The sequence below is a fragment of the Nannospalax galili genome, unplaced genomic scaffold, assembly GCF_000622305.1.
Source record: "Nannospalax galili isolate Female #2095 unplaced genomic scaffold, S.galili_v1.0 scaffold552, whole genome shotgun sequence".
Lineage (NCBI taxonomy): Eukaryota > Metazoa > Chordata > Mammalia > Rodentia > Spalacidae > Nannospalax > Nannospalax galili.
Window position 1 is genome coordinate 1,452,982 of NW_008330501.1, and position 23,183 is coordinate 1,476,164.

The following is a 23,183-nucleotide window of genomic DNA, read 5'->3' on the forward strand; positions in this document are numbered from 1 at the left end:
TTCACTAGCTTAATACCTAGGAGGGGGGAACGGGACTCTAGGGCCTCAGTGGGTCTTCAGATGGGGACAATGTTTCCAGGAAAGAAGCCCATTTTGGCCAAGAAAGTAGTCAAAGATTTTAAAGAAAGATATATTTGTCAGTGTGAAATTCTCAAAAACAGGCCTGTTCTGAACACAGTCCCCTCATATTCACTCACATTCTGCAAGGAGGCTAGGAGAGCAGGCCACTAGTAAGAAAGGGGCTCTCCTGACCACTACTCTGATTCCAGGTCTTCTCATCAATTTCCCTTATGACATGTTGTCTGATTCTTTCTGAGCTAGAATATCAAAATTCAAAGTTTGCCTTTAATAAAAATAAAAGAGAAGGTAAAAAAATCATATTTGAACTTCCACTTCTTCATATTTGGTTTGGCTGGATCTTCTCTGTTTTTGCGTATGCTTATTTTCTTTTGGATACTGAGCATTGATAGTATACTTCCTGGGCAGTTTACGGAAGTTGAGGACAGGAGGTATGGCGTTAAAGGATGCCTCTTGGTACACAGCAGTACATGAGCTACATATCTGGTTTACACATCACTTTCTCTCCAGCACCTGGCCAAGGCCCAGTATAGAGAAGGGCTCATTCAGTCTACATTTACTGATCACCTAAGGGTTAGTCTCCACACCAGTACAGCAGATTCCAAAGTCCCACAGACCATCAAAGAATGTCCCAGTCTTCAGAAAACTTGAGACCTCGCAGGAACCTCCCAGTGAAGAGATAACTACAAGAATACTTAATAAATACTGTTCCAGGTAAAATTATCTTTTTATACCAAATTTCTGTGCTCTTTAAAGAGGAATTTCAAAGTTTGCAATATATCCTCATGCAAATGCTAACACTCTCTAAGTTGCTAGAGTAGAAAATGTTTATCACTCAGCAAAATTTCATGTCTATATTATAGGAAAAATATTAAAACAAAATATTACAAGTGAAAGTATACTATCTCACACTGAAGCAAACAACTCATAAGATGTACAAAAAGTCCAGTCATCAAAGAGAAGAATGTTTGACTGTCCTACCTAGTGTAAGCTACCTCCAAAATTCAAAGAGAAAGAGAAGAAATCACAACAGACATGATTTTTCAACATCAAGATGTAGGGACCCTGTAACGACCATGCTCCTTGAAGGTACTTCAGTTCACCAGGCCAGAGGAAAAAAAAAAAAAAGGTTAATTCTCAATTCCTTAGAAGTGTCTCTGAATATTTAACCTTCTCCCTTTTGACTAAATACTCCTTCTCTTTTGACAAATTCAAAATTTCTTTCCATATTTACTATATGTTTAGATGGCTCAAAATTTTGGGTAGATATTCTAAAATATTACCCTGGTCTTATGATACCAGTTTATGTTTAATATTATGTTTATACACTTTTGGATCTATCAATTATTTTCAAAGTCACTTAAATGCATATTTTGTGATCTAAAAATAAAAGAATAAAATTCCCAAAAAGACACGAACAAACATTGGAAACTAGTCCTTCTACCACCTGCTATGAAATAGAGAATAACCACGACTCAGTTAAACCCACAAGACCCATGGCCCAAGATTCTGAGGAGCACCGCCAGTGAGGTGTTTTCAAAGCAACTCACCACCACAAAAATCCCACCAGCAGAAGGGATTCAATGGAACACCACTATCAAGAGAATGAGCCGACGAAAATAGGAAAAGTGACAGACACTGGAGGTCCTGGAAAGGACTGTGTTGTCTTAGAAACATGTACAAATGTTAATTGATAGGGACAAATTCTGTATATAAAAATTTTTTTTCTTAAATTTAGGCTCAGCATGTACAAGGCAAGTCCTGGGTTCATTTCCCAGAGAAAGAAAGAAGGGAGGGAAGAAGGGAAAGAAAAACTTAAACTTTTTAAAGTAGTACAACATGACAGTACAGTGTAAGCCCAGTTATTTTGTGGTTACTATAGAAACATGACAGTTGATCTCCTCAAATGCTACGATGTCACATGATACATACCTGTGAACAAGAGGAGATATCTTTAAAATTCTTTTCTAGCACAACTGATTTAGTGTCTGGGCTGATAAGGTTAATCTCAAAGCGGCCAACCTTAAAAAGAAAAGCATTCCAATTAACTTCAATTCATAAGAACCTCACATCTTCCTGACAATTAACTATCCAACAACATAGATTCAAATGCTATGTCCCAGATAAACCCATTTCATATGTGTTCCAACATATAATTCAACTAAAGTTCAGCTGTCTCACAACATTTCTTTCCTCCCTTGAAAACTCACAAAATTAAGCTGGCCTCAAATTATAGAATATAAAAGAATAAAAATTTTTTTTTCAGTTTAGAAATAATTTTCAAAAATTTGTAACCTTTCCTTAGATCATGATTCTTTAAATCATGAATTATTTACTTACCTTATAATCAAATGTTCTCTGAAATAGTCAATGAAATTACATATGTATAATTGGGCTAAGTAAAATTTTTGGAAAATAAATGGCCATTTCAAAAAATTAACAGCAAAGATTAGGACTAACTATGAATTAACTGAGAGCCCAAAGAAAAGAGTTTACACAACACCTTAGGAAAAACCAGAACCACTCTAACTACCAGCCCAGAGTGGGACACACACACACACCCCACCATGAACTGACAAAGCAAACATTCCACACTGGGGCTGTTACCAAGGTACACTGTGCAATTTCTTCTCAGGGGTTATTTAAAACAACATGAAGGAGAGTATTTCTTTTTTTTCTTAAAGAAAAAACAAATGATACAAGTCAAAGATGAACTAAAGACTTTCACCAAGGCAAGGTCATATAATAATTTTTTAAAGTGGAATGTGACATTTTCTATACCCTGTACACCAATTATTTATTTTTTGTTTTTTAACCTAACCCTCTAACCTGCCAACAACCCCTAACCTCCTAACCCCATGTACCACAATTTAAAAGTGCTTTTCTATTCTTTTTTCTTTCTTATTTAGAAGAAGCATTTCATTACAGCTTTAACATACTCAATAACAATTTCCAGAGCAAAGATACATCTCTTTCAAAAGTGGCTATAAAATTCTTAGGTTCACAGTTGACATAATCCATCACAGGTGTAGAGAGAAACCTTGCATTCTATTCTAATTGTCTTCTGGGTTTCCATAATGCTTCGGTTCTTTCTCCTCCCACTGCTTCTGCTTTTAAGGGGGAAACACAAAGTTGAACTGTTCACTGTGGCTACTAGGGTCAGCAGAAAAAGGAGGAAGAGGGTCCAGGACAGAACTACTGGGAAGATAGCTCAGTCCCTAAAAGCAAGAGGAACTTAGGTTTGATCCCCAGAATCCAGTTTAAAAAACAAAACGCGGGAGTGGCCAAGTGTTTATAATCTCACTTCTGGGGAGGAAGACAGGTGAATCCCTGGAGCTCTGCTGGCTGACCAGTCTAGCATACTTCATGAGCTCCAGACCAGTAAGAAACCTTGTCTCAAATAAAACATAGGATGAATGTCCCTGAGGAAAGACACCCAGGATTGTCCACTGGCCACCGCATGCAGGGAAATGCAGATTTGTGACAGAGAGAGAGAGAGAAAGAGAGAGAGAGAGAGAGACAGAGAGACAGAGAGACAGAGCTCTCGAGACAGAGACGCTGAGACAGAGAGACAGAGAAAGAGAGAGACAGAGACAGAGACAGAGACGCTGAGACAGAGACAGAGAGAGAGAGAGTTACTTCCAGGCCAGTAGGAGAACCTGTCTCAAAATAAAGCACAAAATGAATGATGCCTGAAGAAAAACACCCAAAACTGTCCACCTGTCTCCACATATCGCCAGACAGACAGACAGACAGACAGACAGGCAGGCAGACACACACACACACACACACACACACACACACACACACACACACACACACACACAAAACCACCAGCCCGCTGTTCAACCCACCAAGCTGCAGGCCAAAAGCACTCTGCCGGCCTACTCAGAAAAGCATGGTCCTACCTGGAAGAGCATGGTCCTGTTCTTCTCAGAATCTGAGGGCTGTACATGGCTGGGCGCACTCGCGTGCCTCCTTCTGGGCTGTGGTTTCTGGCTGTTTTCATGAACCTTCTTTTGCAGGACTCCGGTGACGCTGCTGCATCGAGCCCGGAACTCCTGCTGTTCATCAAAGCCACAATCTTCCAAAATCCGCTCTGGGAAGCAAACCCTAGAGCCGGCCAGTGCCGGCTGGCTGGCCAGGGCAGGCAGGGTGCGATGGTTGTTGACTGCACCCTCCACCTCCTCCGGCAGGCTGTACTCAGGGGACCCAGGCGACTCGGCCTCCAAGACACCCAGCTCTTCCCTGGGGTCACCCCGCTCGCCCTGCAGCTTCAGGCGCTGCTGCTCATGCAGGCTGAATTTCTCCATGCAGTCATCAATGAGACTGGATGGTGCCTTCTTGTGGGTCACCGTCACCCTCCCACAGTACAGAACTTCGAACTTCTGAGAGTTGTAGAAGGCGTCCTCTGTATCTTTGCTGGGTTTTGCATCCTCCTTCATGGCAGCCTTGGATAATTGTCTGATGCTACTGATCACATCCGGAACCTGGGGGAAAAGTAAAGTCTTCCTTTCAGTGGGAGCACGCGGAATAGAGTTTCATCCTGAACAAGGAATGCAGGCTGTAAGAAACCCTACTCAAGAGAGAGAGTAAAGTTACATTGTCACATAAACTGCTTCAAGGTAAAATTGAAATTTAATGCAAACTTACTCAAATTGAAATTTAAGAGCAGTAGTGCAGTGTCCTATTTAAATACACTAGTGTCAGTCAGATGTGGTGGTTCACACCTGTAATCCCAACACTTGAGAGGCTGGGGCAGGAGGATTTCTATGACTTAAGGCTAGCCTGAGCTACTGAGTTAGCCACTACCTCAGAAACAACAGCACCAACAACAAAAGTACTAGTTTGCCCAAATCAAAACATGAGACTAGGTCACTGAACTTTTAATAAATTATATTTTTGACTACATGTAAAAGTTTTAATGGACATCTGTTGAAAGAAACTAAAGTTGAACAACAAGGATAAAATAAGCTATGAATGAAGGGATTAAAGTCAGACACCCTCATCAGCACTAGCAAACTAAAATCACAACCAGATAACAGTGAAAACCTCTGGAATGGCCAATGTCCAAAGGGCCACAGGGATAAGAAGTGGCTGAATTCTCAAACAGATTATGCAGGAATGTAAAAGGACACTGGGCTTTAGAGAGCTGTTAGTTTCTTAGGCACTAAGTGGATACCTACTCACGAACCAGCTATTACACTCCTAGAGATTTGTCTAAAAGAGGAAAAAACATGTCCACACAAAAGCTTGTACCGAAATATTCATAGTAACTTTGATCACAATACCAAAACACTGTAAGTAACCCAAATACTCATCAGCCCAGAGGGAGAAAGAAAACAGCACATGTGTACAGGGCGATGCCATTCATCAGCTCTTACTTGGCTTCCTGCAATAGCTTTTCAACTGAATCCCCCTTTTCCCATCAACATACTGTCAAAAAAACAAAATGACCCTTCTTAAACTTCAGGTTTCAGGGAACCAAACTATGACTTCCCCAAATATGCCACTTTGGCATATTGATTATTTTGAGCTAAAGAAACTCCAATAAAAGAAGATGTAAGGAGGGCATCTGTACTTCCTTTTTGGCCTGAAGGAAGGAGATGACTCCCACACAAATAGAAGCCACGATGAACCAGGAGGAAGGAAGGCATTTTTAGCACCAGAGAGCGTCATCAAGGCCAGGAGAAACCTGGCACACCAACTATGAAACTAGCCCTATCTTCCCACTCTTTACAGTTACCCTCCCTAGCTCAAACCCTGCTGCTTCATCTCAGTTTTACAACTTAATATTTTTGGTCTAGCCTAGTATATAAATATTTTCCTTAACTGTTCTTTGTGCCTGCATTTTTCTCATGTCTTCTCACATAAATGTAAATATTTCTAAACAAAACAAAATGTATGTGCCTTCACCTGTTGATCTGGCAGAATCACATGCCAGTCACCATTAGAGAGCCTAAGAAGAAAGGAAAAAATCCCACCTGCCCACATCACTCACTTGCAAACCCTTGGCTAACCCCCCATTTTGAAAGCATAAAAGATAGACTCCTTCCAATGTCCTATAAACACCCTTGTCAGTCACTGTTAAAAAACATCCCCAGCCCCCAGCGAAACAGCTAGCTTCATCAGATCAGCTGTGACTGCTTTCAAGAGTCTATCAAAATAGGGCCCATTGACTGCTGACATTCCTTCATAGAAGGGGGGTGTGGGGAGGATCATTGGACCCTCATCTGAGATTCCAGCCACTCCTCCCAGACATCAGTCTGCAGGCAATTCTGCCCCTACTGCATGTGTCCTCCAGGGGTATAGGGCCTGAGGGGGTGCTACAGTATGTAGCTGTAGACTGAAGGCGTTGGAGGATCCCACCTATAAAACTATGAGGAAGCCATCATCCGTGCTGGGTGAAGACTTTCCAGCATGGCCGCTTTTGGGTCATCCACACTCCAGCCAGTAACCCCTCACCCAACTAGCCCTAAGATGGGGCTCTGTGAGTAAGCACAAGAGTATGCTTTGGTGGAATCTTACTTTTGTTGTTGGAAAGGAATTTTCACATCAGCCACATATGAGATACACAGATTAAGTCTGTGCTTCAGATGCACAGCCTTCCTGTGGTAAGATGGTTCATCTGCCCATCCTTACCAATTTCCTCTGTATCCCCAACTGTATTTCCTTCCCCACTCCAAGGACAGTGGCCTCCCTGCTAGTTCCTTAACACACAAGGCACATTCCTGCCTGAAGGTCTAAGTCCACACTCATACCCCACATAGCCACTAAACTCACTCCTCATGTCTTATCTAAATCCATGTTCTAATGTCAGCTTGGGAGACAGTGCCTCTAAGAGTCTACCACCTTAGTGCACACATGAACACAATCAGCCTTCCTCCAGTATTTCCCCTGCTTTAGTACTCCCCTACTGCCCAACACTTTCAACATTCTTGATAATTTATTCTGTAAGACAAAATATATGTTCTATGACAATGACTTCTTTTTTTTTTCTTCCACTTGTTTTCCTCCTATATTCCTGGATCATAGTAGATTTTCAATATATGTATTAGCCTCACAAATTTTCAGTTATTTTATCAAAGGGAAACCTCTTATGTTCAGGGTTACTTCCTATTTTGACATGTAAATCATGTCCTTACATCCTCTAGCACCAATATCAAAACCAGGACTTCTTCTCCTACACATGGTTATTTAGGATAGGCTGCTACGGCATTCATGGTTTTAAATCTTTAAGAGTTTCAGCAGATTAGCTTGATTATTGTCTGCGAAAGGGCAAAGTCCTCACACTGCAGTTTCAGTGCCTCACCCTGAACTTCTGACAGGTCTCAGGGACACAGTCAGGTAGGTGTCTGTGCTAGCATGTGACTCACAGTCTTAACCCTGGGTCATCTTCTTCTTCCCTTAATACATGATTTCCCTACTTGAAGAGGACACAGTGTCAGAGAGTGAGCTAGCTGACATCCAACCCTACCACAAAGTACAATTATTTCAGTGGGTTGCACAAAACCTTAGGAAAATTATCTCTTCTTCCTCATCCACTCTGTTCCATTAAAGACTCTTCATCTCATTATCAACCCAAATATCCCTAAAGCTCCCAAGATACTAAAGAGTACAAAATCAGAAACATCTGTTGTAATTTTTTAAATTTTATGTGTATGTGTGAATGCCTATATGTGTACAGTGTGTGTGCCTGGTGCCCACAGAGGCCAGAAAAGGGCCTCAGATTCCCTGAAATTGTAGTTATAGGCAATTATTAATTTTCATGTAGGTGCTAGGGACTGAACTGGGCTCCTTTGCAAGAGCAGCAAGTGCTTTTAACCCTGGGCCATCTCTCCAGCCCCTGTAGGAATATATTTAACTTGTGTATATTTTTAAAATCCTATTTCTTTTTGGTTGTTAGCCTGAGCCTTTAGCAGCCGAGCTATCCCGCCAGCCCTAAAATGCATAGCCCAGGCTGGCCTTGAACTCCAGATCCTCCTGCCTCTGCCTCCTCCTTCAGCAAATCCTACCGGTGTACACCACCACAACCATCATGGGGCTGGAGAGATGGCTCAGTGGTTAAGAACATTGGTTGTTCTTGCAGAAGACCCAGGTTCGAATCCCAGCACCCACATGGCAGCCAACAACTATCTGTAACTCCAGTCCCAGGGGATCCAACAGCTTCTTCTGACCTCTGCGGGCACTGCACTACACGGGTGCACTTACCTACAGGCAATACACACATACACATAAAATAAAAATAATAAATAAATTTTTTAATCCTATTTCTACTCTTTAAAAAATGTGAGAGCACCTTTAGAGTTGTCTTCTGCAAGTGAGATCAGTTTTGCTTATGCCCAGTCCTCTGAGTTATTTCTCTGACCGTCTTTCTTACTGCTACATGGAGACCTCTTAAGTGAAAGCCTGACCCATGGCTGAACTTCCAGTCCCTAGGAATCTTCTCTGTGACCACAGTAAAGGATTATTACCTGAAATTCAGTATATGACCCAATTCACATAAACAAAGCTTCTCATCCTGAATTCTGAACTGAGAAGGTAATTTAACCTTCCAGAAATTGGATGTGTTTACCTTATAAAGTTGGTTCCAGTTCCTCTAAAATCGTCTCCCAGACTATGTCACCACAGCTTCAATGGTCTGGGCAATGGACTCTAACCACAAAGCTGCCATGAAAATGAGATTCAGCTCTGTTTCTGCTCCTCCTTATATGAAAGACACATATAAAATTTAGGGTCCCATAGCCCTGCCTATACACATATCCCACAACAGAAAGGGAAAGTCTTATCATTATCATTATTGTGAAGACAGGAAAGTATCCATAGTAGGGAAATGAATTATCGGAGAACCACACACACAAAAAAAATGTTATTTTTAGCCTTTTGCTAATGGGATCTATCAGAAACATTGTAATAGAAATAAAATATCTAGTACTGGTAACATAGGGCACATACTTGGTTTGGTAGAATTAACAGTGTTCTTCCACAACACAGGGCTAAGTGCCATATTTATCTGTATGGTTATAAATATTGCTAAATAAATTTGAGTCCTTTCTGTACGCGTTATGTCTCTGCAACATCTCTCATACCACGATACTGTAAGCCGTTAAGTGAGAAAATCTAAGTTGAGGTGATTTGTGGATTCCCTTTGACCACCGGGAAAAACTTGTGTGCAGAAGAACTCGAATGAATGCTGTTGGGGAAAAATAGAGCTCTCTCTCTCGCTCTCTCTCTCTCTCTCTCTCTCTCTCTCTCTCTCTCTCTGTGCGTGTGTGTGTGTGTGTGTGTGTGTGTGTGTGTGTGTGTGTGTGTCCGCGTCCTGATAGTCAGGGACCTGGTCCCCTCAGAGATGAGGAACCATAGCTGCTCACTCCCCTCTCTCATTGCTCACCAAAAGCAGGAAGTGCCTGTGTGTTTTCAGAAGGGCTCCAATGCTGCTGCACCCCCAGTGCTATGGAACATCATAGTACACACTCCAGCTATGCATTTCAGTAACTTGTATTCTAACTACAAGCATCTCCACTGCTCAAACTCTGCCTGTAGCCCACACAGCCTGAATCAGATTTACAGTCAATTTAAGGCACTTTTTATTCTCTGGCACCATTTAATCTCTAACAGAAACAACACTGGAAAAGATGCCAGTCAACTCAGCACTAGGAGGTTTATATCCCATGCCCAGATCTGCTAATGTTTGGCTTAGTAACATTTGGGAAGTGGTGTTTCACCTCTGCAAAGTAGAGTTGTCTCAAGAGCAAAATGAAAGGTGAACAGATGGTCAAAAAGAGCTCATTTAGACATCCAAAATCTGAAACTTCAGTTCTGGATCGATGTCAACATAATGCAGGAGAAGGAAAACCATCTTTATCATTAAACTAGAATTATTCATTTCCAGTAGTGCATAAGAATCAATTTAACAAATGATACAATGAACACGACTTTATCAAATGTCTCATGACATTTAGCAAAAGCACAGTGCCACCTTTAGCTAATATTATGTCGTTACACCTCCAGGGACCTCAATAAAATAACTTAGATTCAAGTGCCAAAACTCAGACATGAAAGTAATCCACACGCTGGACAAAAAAAAAAAAAAAAAAAAAAAAAAAAAAAAAAAAAACGTTAGCTCCCTTGATGCAAGGCTGCTATTTCTCATCAATGAATCATAATAATTATTTAACTTACTAAAAAATATTAGTACCTTTAAAACTACATTTTTGCTCAATTCAAAATAAAAGGAAATGAGTTCTATAACCACCACAGACATGTTTAAAGGCTTCAGAAAACCTTGCAGAAAACTCTGGAGAGCAAAAAGCACAAGGGAAAGATACCTTTGATCAGGAAACCAGCTGAACATTGGCATCTTCTGCCGAGAGCACTGAATATGCCAGACTGAGGGCCCCTCAGCCTTCCCTCCATCTCGGCTGCACCTAAGTTTCACTCTTGTTTAAGTCCACACTATCACTATGCAGCCAATTATAAGACTTCCCAACCGTTACTGCTTCAAAAGTTAAGTATTTCCTGAGTCTGCAATCAGGAAGCATACAGATTGTTCAGGATGAAGAAGCAAAGGCTTCAGCTTTTTAAAAGCAGAAACGCTTTATTTTTTATAACTACTGCCTTTCCTTTGCTCCTTAATCATGTGTCCAACATTTACTAATCATGCAGATAAAAGAAGATTAATCTATAGAATGAGCCTTTTCCTCACAGGGTTCAAATGGACTACAATAATGTTTTAAATGGATGCAAATATGAATGTCCAACTAAGCCTCCTAAACAACATATTTTTAAATTTTATTTATTATTTTTATTTTATGTGTATGTGTGTATTGCCTGCATGGAGGTAAGTGCACCCGTCACGCAATGCCCACGGAGGACAGAGAGGTTGTCGGATACTCTGGAACTGGAGTTACGGACAGTTGTTAGCTGCCATACGGGTGCTGGGATTCGAATTCAGGTCTTCTGCAAGAACAGTCAAGTGTTCTTAACTGCTGAGCCATCTCTCCAGCCCCTAAAATAGCATATTTTTAACGAGAGTAAATTAGTCCATGGTTTACAGTTGGTATGATCCTACTGATTGTTTCTTTATCAGTCTTTTTCTAATAGCTCTAAGTGGGGACAGCAGGATTTAAATAATGGAAAAAATACAAAAGTTGAGGGGAAATATCATGGGACATGTTAAATAAGCTGAAAAAGTTGTTCCCTAGGAATAATAGTTTAAACTGGCCTCACAACATAGAAAGAATATGGAATATGTCTTGCAAATAGTGCATGCCTTTAGGGGAAGAGAAGGTAGGTCTTTGGAATTCTACCCTGCTTAAGAAAGAAGATTATAGACTGTTTATGCATCATGAGATGTTGGAAGAATAAAGTATGCAGTACAATGGAGTATCTTGAAAAAGGCCTGATTTGGCCTTTTAATATGTTATCATGTCTATTGGGCTTTAAAAAAAAAAAAAACCTCATCATGAAATAATGGCAGATATGGAAGTATATACACACCACGAAAGAGTTAATTTTTATTAGGGAAACATTACCCCATTCTTAGCCTTGGCAGAACACCCAATCCACACTATCATTTGAAGTGAGGCTTTCTGAAAACTTCATTTAAATTTTTTTAGCTGTTATTTCATCGTGCTGCCTAGGCTGGTCTTGAACTCCTGGGCTCAAGGGATCTTTCACCTCAGCCTCCCAAGTAACTGGGATTACAGGCATGTACCTCCACACGGCTTCATTTTAACTTTTTCCCAGCAGCGCTTCAGATATTCTTTGTATTTGACTTAAAATCTTAAGTTATTACTTCATATGAAATGTTCTACAATAAGATGAAGTTTAATTTTGATTGGGTCTAGACTTAAAATAGACTAGACTAATACTGTGACTTCAAAAATCAATGATTTAAAAGTAGGTGCCCTTAAGAAATCACTGCCCTACCCTATCTTGTTTCATAGATGTGGAAACAAACTTTTGGGGGCCGGAGAGATGGCTCAGCCATTAAGAACACTGATTGTTCTTGAAGAAGACCTGGGTTCGAATCCCAGCACCCACATGGCATCTAACGACTGTCTGTAATTCCAATTCCAGGGGATCTGACAGCCTCTTCTGTCCTCTGTGGGTATTGCACAACACAGGTGTACTTACCTACATGCAGAAAATACACACATACACATAAAATAAAAATAACAAAATATTTGTTTAAAAATTAACTATTAAAAAAAAAGAAATCACTGCCCTACCCTATCTTGTTTCAAAGATGTGGAAATAAACTTTTCCATCAAAAGTTAAACCAATAAGGAAGAAAATAATGAGATTAGAAGAGACTATTGGGGCCAAAGAAAGCAGAATGCAGTATCTCTGTGACTGAAACAAATTCCTATGAGTGGCTTTGTTTTGGATCCCTGGGTTATGAGCCAGAACGGTTTCCTCTGGGCCCAGGCAGCCCTCAGCTACTTTGCTCCAGACCCAGTTAGGGCTCAGCTTTTCTCTCACATCTTCTGTATTAGCACAAAGGCAGAGTTCTTTATCCTTTCTGTCAAGCTCTCCTGCATATACTGTTCATAGCACAAGTTCCTTCTGTGAAAGATACAGCTGTATCTTCTGCGTGTGTATTTGTGTGTGTGTGTGTGTGTGTGTGTGTGTGTGCAGGTGCCCTCAGAGGCCAGAAAAGGAAATCATATACCCTGAAGCTGGACTTACAGATGGCTCTAAATCATCTGATGTGGATGCTGAGAATCAAACTCAGGTTCTCTGCAAGAGCAGCAGGAGCTCTTAACCATAGAACCATCTCTGCAGCCCCCCACTGTATTTTCTTATCCTATGACACTTTCCAAACTGCAAGGGATCAAATACATAATACCCAAGAGTGACTCAAAGGAAAATTCTGGGGAGTCATGTGATTTGATTAAAAGACCAGAATCTCCTCAAAAGTGGTTGAGTTCAGTGCTAGAGGCTAGATATAGGAGGTGGGGAAGGTGGTAAGAAGTTAGACTAGAAAGGAGTAGGCAAAGAGAGTAATTTTTCATATTCCTTGTCACAAACAAAATCATTGTCTTTAAAGGGATGTAACCCATTGCCTGGCATAGCAGAAGAGCATACAGCATGAACTGGAATCCTCAACCAAGAGCCCCACTCCAATACCTACTGTCATCGACCTACTGTCATTGACAGAAGAGGCTACGTTTTCCATTTGCAAACTGGAAATCACAATGCTCATCTCAGAGGTAAGTTGGGAAATGGAATTAAGTGTGCAAATGTGCCTGAAAATGCTGGGACAGTAAAATGATTCAACACAAAGTTTGATTAAATCTAAAATCTAATTCTGTTTCGTGCTCTATAAGAAAATGAAAGAAATCAGAATGCAAGAAGTAAAAGGCTGTGGCAACATGAAAGCCCTGGCCTTCATGAAATAGAGGAGGTAAGAGAGATGGGAGAGAAAAATAGCAAGCAAAGTAAGTAACTATCAAGGGTTTCAGGGTGAGATTTTTCAAGGAGAAAAATAACAAAGAAAGAATGGAAAAAAAGTTATAAGGAAAGAAAATCTGTGTAAGAAGCATGAGAGTTTTACAGAAAAAACTCTCTGTAAGATTATCAGAGAAAAATTCAAGGCCAGCAAAGACCTTAGCCCTACAGATATCTGGGGGAGGCACATTCCAGGCAGACAGAACATCAAGTCTAACCCAAGAATTTGCCCTGAGTGTTCACAGGAAACTGCAGGGAGTCAGTGTGGCTGGCATAGTGAGTGAGCAGGGATTACAAATGAAGGCAGTTGTGGGAACATGGGAGATTGGCATCACGCAGGGCCTTGAAGGACTTTAGCTTTTATCCTTACTGTGACAGAAAGACACTAGAAGGGTGCCAAGTAGAGATATGACATGACGTAGGTTATATTTTCAAAGGACGCCTTTGGCTTCTGCATAGAAAATAGGCAACTACGCTGATCCGGGAGGAACGGCCAATGACTCACACGGAAGCAACCACCAGGGAGGTGGCACAGCAGCCTGCTTCTGGACATCATTTGTTTTTCATTTTTTTATGTGTACGAATATATTGCCTGCATGTATGTGTGCACCCGTGTCATGCAATGCCCGTGGAGGTCAGAAAGGGCATCAGGTCCCCTGGAACTGGATTTACACATGGTTGTTGGAAGCCATGTGGGTACTGGGAATCTTATCCGGGTCCTCTGCAAGAGGTGCTCTTAACCGCTGAGCCATATCTCCAGGCAATTCTGGACATAATTTTAAAGGTACAGACAGTGTGATCTGTTGATGGCTCTGATCTGGGTACAGGAAAGAGCAGGACAACTTCATGTTTTGGAGGCAGAGGAATCAGAGAGGAAAAGCTGCGGTGCATGGGGTCAGGGAGGTGGGAGAGGCAGTTTAAGCAATCAGGAGCTTCCTTTGCCTCATAAATTTTGAGAAGCTCATAGACATCCAAAGGGCGATGTCAGCAGGCAGCTGAATCTATGTCTGGAGCTCAAAGTGGAGATCAGGGCTAAGACAGAAAACCGGAAGCTATTAGCATATAAATGGCTTTTAAAGCTATAAGATTCAATGATTTCATCAAGAGACCTTGTGTAGGGGCTAGGGAGGTGGCTTAGTGGATAAAGTACTTGCTGTGCAAGCATGAGGACCTGAGTTTAGATCCACAGAGCCCAGCTAAAGTCAGCCAGGGACGTGCACATCTATAATCCCTATGCTCCTACAGTGAGATGGGAGGTAGAGACAGAAGAATCCAGAAAGTCCCAGAGCAGCCAAGCTGGCAGGCTCAGCAGCAAAAAAGGATCCTATCTCAAAAAGATAGAAGATGAAGACCCCACACTTGAGTCTGTCCTCTGCCCTCCAATCACACAAGGTGGTACGTACATTCCCCTTCCAAGTTAAAAAGAAAAACATTAGACTTTATGTAGATGACAGAAGAAAAGATACAGACTCATGGTAAATGAGGCACACAGAGAAATATATCCCCAGGGCCCAGCACTGTGCCTCAAAGTACTGACAGTGGGGAAGGTGAAGAGATACAAACAAGGAAAACACAGTAAGAGCCAGGGATAAACCACCTGAGCAGAGGAATAAAGGAAAAGCCAATGTCATAGGTGGTTTTGGCAAGAAAGGTTTTATGGGAATTGAGAGCAAAATCCTTACTGGAATAGGTTCAAAAGAGAATTTCAAGAATTAAATATAGAGCAATGAAAGAGATAAACTATTATGGCAAAAGAGACAAGAAAAGTGATGGCTTCCAATAAAGAATGCCCAATGGTCCTGTGCAAATCTGTGAGCTAAAGAAAAAGGACAGAATTACAAGAACCTGAAGTAGGTAAAAGGGAAGAGACAACACAGCTGGGGCAGGAAAAGTTCACTGAATGGGAAAAGCACACTATAAAAGGGCTAGTGGGGGCAGATATTGGGGTGAGGGTTAGTTAGAAGGCTTATTCTTCCAACTGCTTCACTCTCCTCTGTATACCAGAAAGCATGCTCTCGAGCAGAGCTGTGAACAGGAAAGATTTAGCAGGGTATTGAGTATGAGACATTAAATTTAATTCAATGGGACTATAGGAGGCACAGCTGTTTTTGGAATCTTTAGGCTGCTCCTTCTGAGGTCTCATAGAGGCATTTACAAGGGTTTCACCAGAAAGCTCAGCATCTTAGGGATAACTTAGGGATCAGGGAAAACAAAAGAGAGAAATCTGTACTGTTGAACAAAATCCTATAGGTGGACCGATTTCCCAGCCTCAGCTGAGACGGGGGGCTAGCCTGTGTGAGGTGTACTAATATAAGGAATATTATGTTCGCTACCTTTTTTGTTACTATGACATATTGTCTGTCAAAAGCAGCTAAAGGAAGGAAGAGTTATTTGGGCCCATAGTTTGAACAGGTGTAGTCTATCAAGGAAGGGAAGGAAATGGAGGCAGGGGTATGAGGTGGCTAGTCACACTGCATCTGCAGTCCATAAGAAACAGAAAGAAATGAATGCTGGTACTCGGTTTACTTTCTCCTTTGTTCGTGTTTACTCAGTCCTTGATCCCAGTCTATGGGATGCTGACACCCACATTCAGGGTGGGGGGTTCCCTTCTCAGTTAAGCTACTCTAGAAGCACTCTCACAGACGTGCTCAGAGGTGTGTCTCCTAGGTAACTCCAAATCCAGTCAAGTTGACAGTGAAGATTATACTTTACAAATGTATTCTGGAACAAATCTGCATATACATTAGGTCATTTTCAAGTCAAATGAGGAACAAAGTTACCAAAGCATTACAGTAAACTTTTTGTACACATATAATCAAGAAAATTAAGCTTCTACTTTAAAAAATTTTTTTATTTATTATTTTTATTTTATGTGTATGAATGTAATGCCTGCATGTAGGTAGGTGCACTCATGTCATGCAATGCCTGCGGAGATCAGAAGGAGGTATCGGATACCCTGGAACTGGAGTTACAGATGGTTGTCAGCTGCCATGTGGGTGCTGGGAATGGAACCCGGGTCCTCTGCAAGAGCAGCCAGTGCTCTTAACCATTGAGCCATCTCTTCAGCCCCAATCTTCTATTTTTTAATTGCAGTAACATAGACTACAGTACTAAGAAACACACTGCAGTGCTGGTGTTCATTTACGTTGGCACTAGGAGGGCCATGGTTCATCAGTGCTGCATATACCTGCTCCCAACACAAAACAGTCACACAATCTACAGCTACTTATTCAGCCAGGTACTTTCTACTGGACAAATTAGTCCCAGTATGTGCTTTGTGCTGTTTAATAACACCTGTATTTACTTTAGTGAACACTAGAGGTCGCTTTCTCACACGGACTAGTCTAAGTAAATAAACCGTGAAAAGACCTAATACTGAAAAATGCCTGTCTATAAAATACTGTTTCTATTGCTCTCATTTTAGGCTCATAAAAATTAACCAATGGGAGGTAAACTAACTAGAAATCTGAATAATTAAACAAGTATGACAATAAAATTAGCAAGTTAATAAAATAGGTTACTTTGAAAAAGTATAGTAAAATCAGGACTTAATGACATTTAATCTGTTAAATGGAGGACATAAAGATGTATATTGATCTTTTATAAGGATATATGAAAATATAGAGTCATCACAACAAAATACTAAAACAAGACAGTTCGTAAGTTCCAACTTCTGAAATGTCAGAACTCAGAAGAAGAGAAAGCTTTGAGCAAGGCATGGTTGTGCAATGGAATTGGGGCAAAGGGGTGAAGGCTAAGCCCAGTGGGATATGGATACCACAAGTCTGCTGAGATCAGTAGATAAAGCTGTAATAGTATCAGGAAACACAAACACCACACATTTCTCAGAAACCTATTTTTGTCCTGGCCTTCCATATTGCTTAAGATATTTATACCACCACAAGAGGCTTTTCAGGTTGTAAATAAAAGTAATATTCAACATTCTTGATCCTTTTTCAGGTTTCAGTTGCTTGTAAACACTATCATTAATCGCAAAAGCAACATATGTCTCCCTTCTCCCAAAAAGAAAAAACGCCTAACTTCATGTCACCCAAGGATAAAAAGAAAACATACAATTGCCTCTCTCCAAAAATAGGCTGGAAGGAAGGGCAACCGCCAGCAACCAGATGCTTGATCTCTGACCTGGACTGGCATATTTCATGGGTGACAGAATAGTGTTGGTCTCCCCATAGCCACTCCTTCATACTGGATTTCTAGATGGTCCTGTCTCCAACCCTCACAGTAGCTTTCAACCCTGGAAATAATAGGAGTCATAATGGAGTGTCTCTGATACAGCTGTTTCCAGTGAATGAAAAATTAATAGTATCTTGCAGCAAGACTGCCTTTTAAGCTCTCAAAACTTCTTCAGATCTGGGAACTTTAGTGAACATCAATCACTTAGAGAAGGTTCTTATCAGAAAAGACAGTTTCAGATCTCATCTCAGCAGATCAAAGGTATTTTTCACTGTTCATTAAAAATTGCAAAATCCAGTTCCTTTCTCTTGTGCAGTCTGGCAAAATGACACAAGGGAAACATAAAAATTTAGATAGCTCAGAGGACATGATTTCTCCTGTTATCTTCAGTAGAAAACTAAAAAGTTTGAGACTTTCGGGGTCTTGTAGAAAGAGCATACTTCTATGTATTTCACAGGGTTATATCTGAAATTCGATTAACAAACACATTACATATTGCCACAAGCAATAAGCCTCTGCCCCTGAGGTCACTGAATGCTGCCACATTGCTTGAGAGCTACTTAGTAGAGTGAACCTTTGTCCTGCTCACATAGGACTCTATCCATATGATGTCTAGATAGAACTCCTCTCCCATTCAACAAAACTCAATCCTATGACACTCTTGCCTTTCAATTAATTGTTCGTTCATGATTCATTAAGATTTCAAGTAAACTTTGATATCTCAATATATCAATGGCCTCAAGAAGATACTTTTACTTACAAAATTTCATAAATATAAAACAATTGACTGTCGATTTTAATGCTTTAAATTGTTTACTCTTTAGAAATTGTTTACTCTTTAGAAATTTAAACTGAATTCATGACACTAAAATATTTTAAGAATGTAGCAGCCTTGGGCTGGGGAGATGGCAAGGTGGGTAAGTGCTTATATGAGGACCTGAGTTCAGATCCCCATTACCAGGGATCGTGGTACATGCCTGTGTTTCCAGCACTTGTGGGACCGAGACAGGAGGGATCCTAGAAGTTCACTGGCCAGCTTGTGTAGCCCAAACAACAAGCTCCAGGTTCAGCAAGAGACCTTGTCTTAAAGATAATGTAGAGAAGTGATTGAGAAAGACATCTCAGCATCAATGTCTGGCCTCTACCTGCATCTGCACAGGTAAGCATGCACACAATACACAATACGAGAGAGAGAGAGAGAGAGAGAGAGAGAGAGAGAGAGAGAGAACCTTAATACAGGAATATCCCCACACTCCCAAGTAGCACCATCATGAGGGTGAATGATTACACCAAGATTACACCAATGCTTCAGTATTAGCATTATAATCAACATGACTTAACATAAGAGAAATTAGGGAAATCTATTCAATGTTTACTAATAACTAACTTGTGTGGTGTGATAATGTGGACAGAATTCATCAACATTTTCAAACAAGAGATATATCTAAGCAACTTCAAAGTCAGAAACCAAACTTAAAGTAAACTAGGAGCTCTAATTTTTACACATGAACTACTTTCAAGAATAGGATGATTCTAGTTGTTAATCATCTGTGAATGGCTTAGCTGTGATAGGCACTTCTCTGTCTAATAATATCCAATCTCCACCCTCACAGAATGCTTCAGTGGACAATCCTTGTAGCCTACCCAATCCAATATCCACCGTCACAGTACAGTTCCATACAGACATGCAGTAAACCACTTTGGTAACAGGTACAAGGATACTAGCCACATAGTCCCCGCCAAGTCAGCTTGAGTTGTTCCCTGATGTTATCTCAACAGAAAATGGCCCACAGCTGTTTTCCAAGGCCTCCAAATGCTGAAGCTAGCTGGGTACCACAAGTGACCATATACCTTTCCTGGACAAAGTTAGTCTCCAGTAACATGAACTGAAACCAAGGAGAAAAGAGAATTAAAATTAAAAATGGAATGAGGGAGTTTTTGTGGAGTCAAGTCCCTAGATGTAAGAGAAAGACATCCCAGGAGAGGTATCTGAAGAGCTCCTGATCTCCTTCAAACCTGGGACACTCCAGGATTCCCTTGTATGGGTGATGGTTTTCACTCTTCCCTAAGAATCACAGTATACCAGTCTGTGAGAATACACATTAATATACCAGTTAAGAAATCATTAATATTCCATACAACCTATGAAATCCAGTCATTGGGATTAGATTCATCAATTAGGACTAAAGTCCAAAACAGCAATTGATTACAAAAAAAGGAGAGTCGATGTCCCTCTCACATAAAAGTACAATTGGAGGGGGTTGGGAGGGCATTGGAGAGATGGATCAGCAGTTTGAGTGCTTGCTCCACAATCATGAAGACCAGAGTTCATATCCCAGCAACCACGTAATGAGCTGGGTGTCACTACAAACACCCATAACCACAGCTCCAAGGGGCAGTCAGAGACATGATGATTACTAGAGCTTTCTGGATTCTACTCTAGCCAAGACATGATCCCCAGGTCAGGGAGAAACTCTGCCTAAAATGAAAAGGCAGAAAATGATAGAAGGTGGACATCTGACCAATTTCCACTTCTGGTCTCCTTGTATGCACAGAAACATGCTTACCTGCATATACATACATACATATATACATATGTGTATGTACTCATAAAGATTGCATACATACCATGGACACTCCCTTAGGAAAGGTTTCTTCAGGAAATGATACACAATAAATATACCCCATTGGCAAGATCAAGAGAAACTTCTAATGATAAGAATACTTAAGAACTACAGTCCTGATTCCAGGCAACAAGTTACCTAGTTAAAATTCTATTTCCAAAGAAGGGAAGATAGGCATCATGAGCAACTTGTATTCTTGTCATAATTGTGAAAGACACACTAGAGAGAAAGCATCAGTCAGTGCTCTTCAACAATGACAAGATGGTAACAGACGGAAACCAAACTCTTTAAAACACGTAATGGCGCTAAAAAGAAAAGTATCGGGGCAAAGGTAAAGAAAAGAATACTAAGTAGAAATAAATTGGGCTAGATTCTTTCAAAGCTTCCCAAATTAGGCTCATTGGGATCTACCCCTCCCTGATGAACTGCTGGCTACTGATGATTCTGGGGTAGAGGGTGTCCTTATCTTCAAAACCACCAAGCTCCATTGGATAGTTCCAAAGCCATGGTCACTCAAAGGGTCACTTAGATACTACAAGCTACATGCACAGCCACCAGTAAGCTACAAGCACAGTCTCCAATAAGCTATATCCATAGCCACCAGTAAGCTACAAGCACAGTCTCCAATAAGCTATATCCACAGCCACCAATAAGCCACAAGCACAGTCTCCAATAAGCTATATCCACAGCCACCAGTAAGCCACAAGCACAGTCTCCAATAAGCTATATACACAGCCACCAGTAAGACCATCCATAGCCACCAGTAAGCTCCATCCATAGTCACCTCTGGAAGAATACATTAGTCTGACGGACTTAAAGCAACTTCTACATTTCTGCAGAGGCAGCAATAGGGCAATGACCCACAATAACCTCTTAAAAAGTATTCTAGACTGCAATACATCTTTCTGTGTATGGTTCTGATGAAATCACAAAACAATATGGTTAATCAATTAATTGAAGTAACAATTTAAATTTCACAATTACATTTTAGCTTGGGGAATATAGATATAATTCATTCCAACAGGCTAGACACAGGGAACAGTATCCCATTCATAGGTAGCATTCATCCTGTCACAAAGATTTACTGAGGGCTACCTGTCATTGCCTATAGCTTTCCATTTTTTCATCAGAGGTATACAGTCTGTGTGTGTGTGTGTGTGTGTGTGTGTGTGTGTCTTCAGATAGTATGTACAATGTACAACCTATTTTTTTCTGTCTGATTCACAGTGGGAACCTCATGCTTTCACTGCAACACAGTGAGGTTCTCCAACTCCCAGCCAGATGCTAAATAAATCTCAAAGACTGTAGTAGAAAAGAGAGTGAGACAGACAGCTAAATGTCAAATATGCCACAAACTGTCTCCAAGAAATAGGTTTATCATAGCTGGAATTGTGCAAGAGTAACAGCTGTAACTATCTGCTTTTTATAGATTTTATTATCCAAAACTATAAAAGAAAAAGCTGACATAGAACTTTCTTTCCAATTCTCTACTAACCTCATATTTGTTTATAGAAGAAACTATCTCAGCAATTCTCAAAATGGCCCAGAAAGTCAACAGGAACATGAAGGCCTAGTTGCAACAATTGTGCAATGCACATAAGTCTGTACTATTCCACAGGCAGTACAAGTCTATCCCCAAATGGATGAGCAGACCAAAGGCAGCCACACACTCCACTACTATTCAAGTATGATGTCACTAATAAATCAAAATCAGTCAGAACTTGCAAAAGCTTGAATTACAAAAATTTTAATGTGGGGCTGGAGAGATGGCTCAGTGGTTAAGAGCACTACTCTTACAGAGGACCCAGGTTTCACTCTCAGCACCCACATGGCAGCTAACAACTGTCCTAACTCCAGTTCCAGGCAATCCAATGCCCTCTTCTGACCTCTGCAAGCATTGCACAACACCAGTGCACTGGTGCACTTACACACATGCAGGCAATATGCTCATATACATAAAATTAGAATAATTAATTTGTTTTTTATAGTTGTGACTCTTTAATGCAGTCTTTTTTTTTAATTGTTAAAAATGATTTATTTAATAACAACATACTTAGAAGAAGCATATCATTACAACACAATTGACATATTCTTTCCTGAGGTAGGATGCATCTCTTTCAAAATTGGCTGTAAATTTTTAGGTTTACAGTTGAATTATTACGAGAACCTTGAGAGTGAGTAGGAAGGATGGACTGGCAGGTTGGCAAGCTGGCAGGCTAGTAGGTGAGGTGACTAAGCAGTCAGATATTCCTGATCAGGGCCAGTTTGGGGGGAAGAGATGACCTGCTCCTGCTGTGAGAACCCTGGGTTTCATCCACTTCTCTACCAAGATATTTACCAAACTCTTAAACAAAAGACTAGCAACTCCTCAAAGACCAATTCTGCCCTCTGTGATTTTGTAAAGTTCATCCCACCTTGCATGTCCTTTGTCCTGCAGAGTTTGGATCTGGCCTGAAGTGTCTTAGCTGTCTTTCTCAATTCTGACAGTCTCATAACTGTGCTGTCAGCATTAATCTTTGTTCAAGTTCAGACCTGGACTGATCTTCCTCCTTACTGTCTGAAACTCTCCTCAACCCACAACTCCCCTTGGGACAGGCCTTTGTAGAGCCAGGAGTAGGCTGCTGCTGCAAGGCGGCTGGGTGGAGCCTGTCTTCAGCAGCTTGGAACTAGAATGTGTCCTCTGCTCCCAGGGGCTCTGTGTTTAAAAACAGCACAGGCAACCCTCCCTGTGCTGGTGACACACAGACTCATGAGGGTGAATAATCATTTTGATAGTCATTTTGGGGGTAAGCAACAGAACAGTGAATAAAAACTCATCTCCAACTAAAAATA

The 23,183-nt window shown here is 40.9% G+C and overlaps 1 protein-coding gene across 3 annotated transcripts in view; it reads right to left on the reverse strand.

Moving 5' to 3' along the window:
- The window catches only part of Tbc1d4 (TBC1 domain family member 4), a 136,418-nt gene that overhangs the window by 82,058 nt on the left and 31,177 nt on the right, over positions 1-23,183 (reverse strand). The window contains exons 1-3 of one of the 3 annotated variants that reach the window (XM_029553710.1): positions 10,407-10,462; positions 3,987-4,568; positions 2,011-2,100 (exon numbers count right to left, since the gene is read on the reverse strand). In XM_029553710.1, coding sequence (XP_029409570.1) covers positions 2,011-2,100; positions 3,987-4,523 — 627 coding nt within the window. In that variant the 5' untranslated portion in view covers positions 4,524-4,568; positions 10,407-10,462. Of the gene's footprint in view, positions 1-2,010; positions 2,101-3,986; positions 4,569-10,406; positions 10,463-23,183 lie in introns of those variants that run through there. The other 2 variants (XM_029553714.1, XM_008848388.3) reach the window with 2 other exon arrangements.